This window comes from Hipposideros armiger, unplaced genomic scaffold, assembly GCF_001890085.2.
Source record: "Hipposideros armiger isolate ML-2016 unplaced genomic scaffold, ASM189008v1 scaffold_1881, whole genome shotgun sequence".
Taxonomy (NCBI): Eukaryota; Metazoa; Chordata; class Mammalia; order Chiroptera; family Hipposideridae; genus Hipposideros; species Hipposideros armiger.
The window spans coordinates 22,892-33,099 of NW_017733231.1; the positions used below are offsets into that span (position 1 = coordinate 22,892).

The following is a 10,208-nucleotide window of genomic DNA, read 5'->3' on the forward strand; positions in this document are numbered from 1 at the left end:
TTCTCAGTGAGGTTGAAATTACATAAAAATTAAAATACACACAAAAATAGAAAAACCCATCTCATGCACCCTCCCCTTTTTTTCTAGAAAGAATCTTGGATCCAGCAAGGACTCCAAGACAAAGACCAGTGAAGGAAAAAGCCAGCCAACTCTGGGTCAAGGTCCCAATGCAAGCCTTACCTTGTCCAGGTAGATGATGAGGGTGTTCTTGTTGGTGAAGGCCTTGTTCAGCTCATACTTAGAGATGTATCTGTCAGTGCCACTGCTCAGCTGGGGAAGGGCAGGGCTTGTAAGAACCCCTCATGGAACGCCATCCCTCCCTCCAGCCTCTTCCAGGCACCAGGCTCATGCCCACTGACCCCAGCCCCCAAGCCCAAGGGCTTCATACCAGGTTGAGGTCACCAATATCGGGAGCAAAGCCAGTCATCATGGATATATCCAGGATGGACATAGTGGCATCATTGTCTCCCAAGTACCTGGATGGTGCAGAGAGAGAGAGGGGTTGAGTCTCAGGTGGGGTCAGCCTTGGGGGTCAGTGCCTGAACAAGAGGGTCTGATCAGGGACTAAGGCTTCTGCTGCCCACACGGCAGCATAGAGGGATGTTAGACTTTGGGAAACACTACCCCAGGGGAATAAAGGAAAGGTATCGTAATGGCCAAGGTGACTAATTGCTCGGGTTCTGGAGCCCAACTGCATGGGTTTAAATCCCAGCTCTGTATGATATTTGATGAGTCACTTGACTTCTCTGTGCCTCAGTTCTTCAGGGAAATGAAGACAAGAATATGGGCAGGTCTCACTTTGCATGATTTCATTACCATGGTCTAGCTCAACACCACCAGTCCCCCAGCAACACAGTTCTAATTTCAGCACCATGGTATATTAATTGTGAGTACAAATCTTGGTGCTAGGTCTTCAGTCCACCAATCACTACAGAAATAACAGGTGCACATCACAATCAATGACCAATTACCTCCCTTCTTTCAAAGTCTGTCAGTGACGGGTCACTGAGCGCCCACCATTCAGGTCACACACAGATAGCAAAGCATGTAGTTGTGTTACTTCCATGTCTCCCAGTGAAAAACCCACGTGACATTTTACCAAAACGGATCATTGAAAGAGGGAACTGGCTAACAACGATAAAAGTGTGGCAAAGGAATGAAGAGTGGTAATGCTGGAAGTAAAATTTCAATAGCACATATATGGAGTCACAGAAGAAAACAGCAGAGCATAGGATTGTGGACCCTGCTGTTGTTGGAGAGGCCAGCTAGGCAGCAAGTGGAACTCAGTGAAGGCAAGTGCACTAGCATAAATGAGGAAAGTGGCCTCCAAAAATCAAAGACATCCCAGAGGCATTGACATCGGCAAAAAACTTCACAGTAAAGGAACTCTCAAATACCTCATGACATTGAAAGCTCAAGGAGTAAATTGTGGAAGGTGACCCACCTTGAAAGGGAATTTGACAATTCACGACGTCATAGAAAAGATGATTGGATTGCTCCATATCATAAATTATACAAAGAGAAGAGAGGAGGCACTGTTCAAACTACAGTGCTTTGGGTAAGTGCTTCACAAAAACAAAACAAAACTTCAATTTCAGTGTTCTAGTGTTTTAAATTACAGTACACTACACAAGTATTCTTACTATACTTTTCATTTCTCTAGACCTTTATAATGAGAGTTTTTGAGGTTGTGATAAAAAAATGTAAAGGTCCTGGAACGATTGTGATTTTCCTCACTGATTATTAAGATCACTTTGCACAGTCTCAGCTTATGTGGTCATGGCTAGTCTCACACTGCCATGGAAAGCAACGACTGCCTGTGCTATCCACCTCCTGGCAGGTCCTCAGCTCAGCACTAGCCATATAATACACTCCCAGAAAGTATTAGGTACCACAGATAATACTTATAAGAAGACTTACTAGAGACACAGGGATGGCCAAGATGAACCCCAATGACCCATCTCTTACCTGGTACAGATCTCAAGGTACATGGTGCTCTTGGCATCCTGGGGCTTCTTGACTAGAAACATAAAAGGCAGAAGGATGGGGTGGGGCCCAGAAGAGGGGCAGCCAATAGGATGGCAGTGGGGGAAGGGTGACAGATAAAGTCTTTATTCCTTCTACCTGGTTCAGGGGCTGGTCGTATGTTAACCCTGAGGTCGAATTTCTTGCAGGTGGCTCTGCCTTTGACCTTGGCATGGTACATTGTTACCACCTGGTGAGATGGCAGAGGAGACTAGGTGTCAGCTTACTTGACTTGGGAAGAGGGTCCCTTTGGGGTAGAGGGGCCGAGAGAAGGTGGTGAGCCAAGCGGGTGTGGGTTCCGTTCCTCACCGACAAGGTGCCTTGTCCTTTCCCTTTAGCTGTCACTGTGAAAGCCTCATTTTCCTTGGTCTACAGGGAGTGGGGAGAGAAAAGAGAGGGTGTAGGGAACCAAGCCTTCCCCTGGCTGCAATGGTCATCTGCCCTCCCTCCTGCCTCCTGGCAGACCCTGACTGGCATGGAGGACGTGGGCAAGGAGGGTTTGGCCGAGTGGCTGTACCTCTTCAGAGCGCAGGAGGCTAGCGGAATCCCAGAGAATGCGGTGCACCACCGGAGCACTGCGGCTGGGCAGGTTGATGGACACATCCAGATTCAGATCATCATGGTCAGGGACGTCCTGCTGGTATTGGGCCAAGGCTTGGAACACCATGAAAGTGGCCTAGAACCCATGAGAGAGAAAGAGCGTGACCTGGGAGACTGAGATAGCAGTTCAAACCCACTTGGGGATGAAGAGGCTCAGCTCAGAGCTGGGGACACTGAGCATATGATCTATGTCAAAAGTGACACTTGACATGTGATTGAGAGCCCATCAGAGAAAAGGGGGAACAAACTGGAGTCTGACTTTGCTGGAGCTTGTGGTTGCTAAAACCATGGTGTAGAACCCACGAAGGATAGAGAGGCTTGGATCATGCTCTAGAATAACTGAGAACATGGTCTAGAACCCACTAGAGGGAGAGAGGGACTTCATTAATTCCCTACAATAATTGAGAACCTGGTCTAGAACCCCCCAGTGAGATAGGGTTAGATAGGGAGCCTGATCAACCGGGAACATGGTCTAGAACCCGCCAGAGAGAGGCTCACGCCTGAACCTAGGCCTCAAGAACATGATCTAGACACCAGGAGGGAAAAGGTGACTCAAAACACTGCTTGAGGCATCCAGAATCTAGTCTAGAATCCACAGATAGATTTGCTACTAAAAAAACCAAACACAACTGATGTGGCCACTTCATTCCAATAACTGCTTCTTTTGCTCTCAGCAGCCAGAAGAGGTGAGGATGCAGCTGCCTGGGGGATGTGGGACCACTTGCCTGGGTGGAACCATAGCCACCTCCATAGTATCTCTGCTCGTTGAGCCAGCGCACGACTGGAGGCACAAAGTCAAAGTCTTTGAGCAGCAACAGGGCCAACAGGGCATAGGATGTGGCTTCCACATTGTAGAGCCTCTGGCCAGGCTCCTCCCAGCGGTTCTTCTCTGCAGAGAGAACATCAGCCCCATGCTTACTGCTCTGTCCAGCCTGGAGATAGCTCCGAGAAATCCCAGAAAACAGACTCATACGAGACCTCTTGGTGTTCAGGTGTCCTGCCCAACATTTGAGGCCCTCAATATGCTGTTTCCGGCCTCCCACTTCCCTCATCAACCCTCACTCCTCAATTTAAATTCTGAACTGCAGCCCCACTGATCTATGTGAGACTCCTTATACTTGCCATGCTCATTCTTACCTCTGACCCTTTGCATATTCTGTTCTATTTGGAGCACCTTTTCTCCATCTACTCCTGGTTAATTCTTACTTATCCTGAACAATTCAGCTGCAATGGCACCCTAAGACAGAGTGAGGTCTTTCCTTCTGTCTCTCTAAGCATCCTGTGCTTCTCCTGTGGCAGGACTATGATGCTCTACAGAAATCTATTAAGTCGTTTCTTTCTTCAACTAGAGTGTGAGGCCATGATTGCAGGGGCTCTGCCATAGTCACTGTGATGTCCCATGTGCCTAAAAACGTACTTATAGCATAGACTGTTGCCAAGAACCATTCCCTCCTGTTCCTGGGCACACAGTTGGACTACATTTCCCAGATGTCTTTGCAGGTAGGCATGGTCACATGCCTGAGCTCTGTCCAATGGAATGTGGACAGCAATGATGGGGCCCCTTCCATGCCTGGTCTACTTCCCTTGCACAGTTTTCCTGTTTCCCCTTCTGCTTGGATGGAATGGGTTCCAAGGCTTTGGGGTGGCAGAGTCATGAAAAAAAAGTGCCCGAATCCCTGTATCACTCATATGAAGGACAGCTGTTACCAGCAAGAAACCAACTTTTGTGTGTTAAAGTGCGTCAGTATACATTCAGATATGTTATATCAGTAAGCATAAACCTGATATGGAACCAAATAATTAAGTGCTCACTATGTGCTACCCACTGTGCTAAAATCCCTATGCCATTATCTTATCTCATCCTAATTACCCTTGAGATAATGAGAATGTTATTAACAATACTGAAGGCAATAAAAACATCAGTGATAGATCTCTTACTGTGTGCCAGACTTTCTTCTATCTGCATCACTCATTTAATCTTTACAACCACCCTATGATGCAGGTGTCATTTTAAACACAAGGCCCAGAGAGGTTAAGTGAATTATACAAGGTCCCGCAGTCAGAATGTGGCAGAGTGGGATTTGAACTTGAATCTGTCTGATATCAGAGCCCTGTGTCATAGCAAGTGCTCAACACACACTCGTTGAAACATTCAATGGACCTTCTGGTATCACAAGGACTTTTCAGGCCTATAGCCGTCTACCCCAGTTCAGCTTAGCACCATCCATCCCAGCTCAGCTTAGAGCCATGCATCCCTCCTTGCCCATCATGCTGTCCCTCACCTGTGGCTGTGTTCAGAAATTTGTTGAGGCGGGAGCCGTGCAGCTTGTCCAGCTGGGCCAGGGCATAGCCAGCAATGGCTACAGTATATGGTCTCCGCAAGTTCTCGTACTGGGCTTCAAGGAAGTCTCCTGCCTTATTGATGCTGCCCCCCAGGCTCTATGAGAAAAAGATTGGGTACTCTGGTCAGGTGGGCACTGCTGTCACAGGAACCTGGCAAAGTTCACATAAGCACCACTTCCTGGGCACAAGGTTTCTGTCCTTGAGCCATATCTGTCTTGGATCTGTCTATTTTTGAGGATTTCCCAGACATATTAGCCACCTTGAATTGCTTTGTTGCTGAGTACCTACTATGTGGCTGGTGCAGTTTATATACCCAGTGGTATACTGGTCAATGTTTAATAACCAGCTGTCTAGTTGGGGTAGGGGCTGATTTATAGATTGCCAATTACTATGGTGTAAATACTCCCACCGTGGCCAGCTTCAAGTGAACATTGTGATGTCCCGTAACATGAAGTGGAAAAGAGATGCCTAAAGAAGTCACTCATGAGCTAGAATGAGCCAGGGTTAGCATACCACTGGAACCACCTCTTATCCAGTTATCATCATCATCATCATCATCATCATCATCATCATCATAGCTAACACTTACTATGTGCTAGTCACATATTCCCTCATTTAACTTCAAAATCCTATGAATTAGGTATTATTTCATCATCATCCCTATTGCAAAGATGAGGCTACTGAGACCCACAGAGACGCGGGCCAGAGGCAGACAAGACTTGTAGTGTTTGCTGATTTCCATAGTGTAAATGCAACCATTTCCAATTTCAACCTACCAATGTGGCATCACTGAATGTAGAGTTGGGAAGAAATGGGTAATAGCACAGTATTATACAGTATGTCCACCATACAGGTATGGCAGACATAAATAACCTCACAAGCATAGATAATGATAAAAGTTAGTAAAATAAGAAATGAAGAGTTTTGAGTGTGTATTACCTGTGTTGTTTTTTTTGTATTTTCTTTTTTAATTGTGTAATTGAGGAAGGGGAACAGTGTTGGGGAATTGGGGAAGGGAACCAGCCTTGTTGTTGTTCTTCAATCTTAGTTGTGGAGGGTGCCAGTCGCCATCTGGCTGCCTGTCGGCAGCTCGTGGCCTCTAAGCTCAAGGTTCTGTGTTACAATCTTAGTGGCGAGTGGGCGTAGCCACCATCCCATGCGGGAGTCAAACCAGCAGCCTTGTTGTTAAGAGCACACGCTCTATCCACTGAGTATTCTGGGTGACAGCTCAGCTCAAGGTGCCGAGTTCAGTCTTAGTTGCGGGTGGGTGTACCCTACCATCAAACAGACAGTCTTGTTGTTAGGAGATTGTGCTCTCACCAGCTGAGCCATCCTGCCACCTGTTGGCAGCTCAGCAGCAGCTCACCTCGGGAGCAGAGTCACTGGCCCATGTGGGAATTGAACTGGCGGCCCTGTTGCTCAGAGCTCACACTCTTCAGCTAACTCCTAACCAACTGAGCCACTTGGCCGGCCCTTACCTTTGTTTTTATGTTTAATGTTTAGTCTAACTTATTTAAATATAAGTTTATACAATTTAATTTTTAATAATGATTGCATTTAACAAGCAGCTTGAAAATTCCTGGAATATTAACCAATTGTTAATAATTCATTAATATTCCAGCTGGCTCCAGCATACTCTGAATTTGAACCCTAGCAGTCTGGTTCCACAGCTTATGCTATACCCCATTATAAGGTTGCTATTGGGTTGTCGAAAAAGTCATGATGCACTTTTGCAACAAAAAACAGAAAAAATACGTCATGACTTTTCTGACAACCCAACATGTTGTAGTAGAAACTAATCTTTTTGCCTGTCCAGCTGTGTCTCCTACATCTACCCATGACTTTTGTAGGAACGTCTGCTCCTCCATTTCATTGACACGGCCACAGTGAAAGAAGCCATATTTGCCCAGTAAGACTTACTTCCTGGTCTCAGCTGATTGGTCCAGAAGTGATCACCTTACTCAGCCTGAGCCAATCAGTATCCTTTCCTAGGAATCTGAAAGCTCTAGCCTTGATCTGTCTATTTCCCCAAGGAAGGCAGTCATGTTCTGCCAGGTAGGCTGGCTGGCAGAGAAAGATGAATTATTGGGCAAGAAGATAATGAAGGACACAGGAGAGATGAACAAAGCATCCTAGCAGAGTCCCTGAGGCCACTTTCATCTTTGCACTAGATAAATTATAGGATGCATAAAATAATTGTCCCATTAATTTTTGCATAATCTAGGCCACACATATGTTACATCTAGAACAACTCAGAGAGTCCTAAAACCATACAAAGGTTATTATACCCATTTTACAGATGCACACACAGAAGCCCAGTGAGGGGAAGTGGCTGAGAGTCTGTAAAGTCAGATCTATTTGACCTTACAGCTTCTTTTCTACAATAATTTCTTTCAAATCTGCAAGGTTTGAATCAGAAAGGTCTGATTTTTCTTGGTCATTAAAGGTAACAGCCTTCTCCCCTCCATCACATTTCTGGGGTCCTGAGGAGGGAGAAGCAGCTGAATGAAGGTGGGATCCTGAGGTTCCCCACTTGGGAAGCTAAAGATCAAACAACCCACTCTCAAAACCCTAGGACAAAGCAGATGGCGCGATCACCAAACCTCCAAGGATGAGGTGTCCCGGGTAGAAGAGGGGAGGAAGGAGAGATTGGGGGACACTTACATTGACCTGTCCCTCGCAAATCTCTTTAGCCTCCTGCAGTGCAATGACCACGAAGGCTGTGAGGGACACATCTTTCTCTTCAGCATTCTTGAAGCCACCCTACAGTGTGGAGCAGGAAGCAAGGATGGGTTATCGTGTGTCCCCACATTCCAACCAGTAGGTCAGGGCAATGCTGGATCTCTCCCCAGTGTCTCACAGGACGAGTGAATGAAAGAATGAAACTTGAGTATTCATTTGTTTATTCACTCATTCTGCAAATGTCTCTGGTGCTGTGGACAAGATGGTGGACAAAAACCAGACACTGGCCCCAGCCCTCATAGAGCTCCCCATCCAGCAGGGGAGACAGACATGAACCAACAAGCTCATTGAAAGATACAGCATTACAAACTGATGAGTGCTATGCAGAAGTGGGTGTGGCAGTGAGAATGGATAGTGAGAGTGTGACTCACTTGTGGAGGTTGGGAAAGGTGTCCCTGAGGGATGACAAGCAGAGCCACAATTTAAGGAGTAGGATTCAACTCTCAAAGAGGGCAGGCGTAGCATACTAGGGAGCAGGAACAGCACGTGCAAAGGCCCTGTGGCTGGACAGAGCAAGGCTCCAAGCAGTACAGCTGGAGTGTGCAGAGAGGGGGAAGACTGTGAGGCTGGAATCCCAAAACGTCAGGACAAGGCAGTGATTCTTCAACTTGAGCATACACAAGCATCACCTGGGGTGGGGGCTTATTTAAACTCTGATTCCTGGGCCCCACCCCTAAAGTTTCTGATTCAGTGCATTTGAGCTCCAGCCCGAGAATGTGTGTTTCTAACAAGTTTGCAGGTGATGCTGATCCTGCTGGCCCGGGGACCACACTTTGAGAACCACAACTCAAAGAAGTTCTAAGTTTATTTTCAAAGCAATGAGGAGCCAGGGAACTTTCATTTTGCACTAGACTCGGCGAGTCTCTGGTCTTTGCAAAACAGGAATAACATTCTCAACTCCTATATTCCTCTGTCCCCTCCACACAGTGAATTGGGCAAATGGCAGATGGAGCCTCTCCTGTCCATCCTGTGATACACAGGTCCCCCTCTCCCCCAGCCTGCCCTGAATCCCTGCCTCTTACAATCATTTCTTGGTGTATCACGGGTCCATCCTCCTGGAAGACTCCATCGGGCTTCTGCTTCTCCAGGATTAGCCACTTGACAGCCCCACAGAGGACTTCAGAGTCGATGGCAATGAGGTTGGAGGCCAGAGAGAAGACCTTGACCACGTAGGCTGTCAGCCTAGGTGGCCCAGGAGCATGAGCCAATTGGCTCTGGGATCTTGAGACTGCCATCCTAGCTAACCAATGAGCAGAGAGGGGCAGGGCCTGGCCAGGTGTGCCGTTTCTGTGTGCCAGGGCTCAGGACCCAGTGTTGCATGCAGACAGTGCTTAATGACCGTAGGTCACTTAGCTAATGGTCGCCTTGACTCCACGGGTGGAGGGGGCCAGCGGCAGAGGCTGTGTGGGGGATACCAGCCTAGACCTCTGTAGGCCAGGATCCAGGCTCTGCTCAGGGGAGTACAAGGCCAAGGATGGGCAAACTCACCAGGTGCTGGGTGTACGGTCCGGGAAGGCCGCAAAGGCCTTGTTGGGTTGTCTGTAGGACAGCTCCTGGGTGTACCCTGCAGGGAAGAGATACATGTCACGAGAGGAGCAGGGTCTGAGTGGAGGTGGTGGCTGGTGTGGGTACACCGGAGAGGAGAGAGGTTTAGAAAGGGGACAGGAGTCTATCAAAGGCGGGACAGGGGTTCAGAGTGGAAAGAGGGGACTCAGTACTGGGAGGGATATCTGGAGGGGAGGAGAGCTTAAAATGGGGAGGGATTCTGAGGGGGTTGGGGGCTCAGAGAAAAGAGGGGTAAGGAGTGCTCAGAGGAGAGGGGGTTCAGAAAGGGGAGGATTCTCAAGGGGGTTCAGGGGAAAGGGGGCCTCAGTGCAGAGAAGCTCAGAGAGGGACTCAGAGGGCCCAGGGTCTCAAAGAGGGGAGAGCAGGAGCTCTCCAAGGAGGGGCGGGGCCTTGATAGGGTGTCGAGTCTCAGGGGAGGAGAGAGCTCACAGAGGGGCGGGGCGTCTCTAAGAAAGGCAGGGACACACCCTTTTTGATGAGTTCCAAGGCCTCCTGCCTCTTATCTGGGCCGAACTTGTTCCACTGCTCCGTTTGGTCCAGGTAGTGCACCGCGATGACTGTTGGCGTCATGCCAATCATGATTTGCTCCCCGCAGCCCGAGGGGGTCACAATGAGGTGCTCCAGTCGCTCCGCATCGATGGCGTCCTCCACCATCTGGGCCACTGGGTTCCCTGCAGCCAGGAGGAAAGATGGTCCTCAAGTTACAAGACCCACTGTGGGGTGGGGAGAGTCAGCGCTGCCCCCAGAGTTCCCAGGGTCTGACAAGCCAGGGCCAAAGAGTCAGGGCTAGGTTTGGGCTGGGGCATGAGACTGACGGGGAGCTGTCCCTGGGTCCCCTTGTTAAAACAGTGGTAAAATAATTCCAGGAAAAATTCTCATGAATAATTACATAATGCTTAATGCTATTTGCCAAGCTCTGTTCTAAGAGAACA

General features: G+C 48.3%; 1 protein-coding gene across 1 annotated transcript in view; it reads right to left on the minus strand.

Moving 5' to 3' along the window:
- LOC109378332 (complement C3-like) overlaps positions 1-10,208 on the minus strand; it is a 13,474-nt gene that overhangs the window by 2,466 nt on the left and 800 nt on the right. Inside the window, exons 3-14 of the mRNA XM_019634755.1 lie at positions 9,744-9,947; positions 9,199-9,274; positions 8,733-8,892; positions 7,633-7,731; positions 4,908-5,064; positions 3,351-3,514; positions 2,543-2,701; positions 2,335-2,394; positions 2,125-2,215; positions 1,969-2,020; positions 389-476; positions 163-270 (exon numbers count right to left, since the gene is read on the minus strand). Coding sequence (XP_019490300.1) covers positions 163-270; positions 389-476; positions 1,969-2,020; positions 2,125-2,215; positions 2,335-2,394; positions 2,543-2,701; positions 3,351-3,514; positions 4,908-5,064; positions 7,633-7,731; positions 8,733-8,892; positions 9,199-9,274; positions 9,744-9,947 — 1,418 coding nt within the window. The remainder of the gene's footprint in view (positions 1-162; positions 271-388; positions 477-1,968; positions 2,021-2,124; positions 2,216-2,334; positions 2,395-2,542; positions 2,702-3,350; positions 3,515-4,907; positions 5,065-7,632; positions 7,732-8,732; positions 8,893-9,198; positions 9,275-9,743; positions 9,948-10,208) is intronic.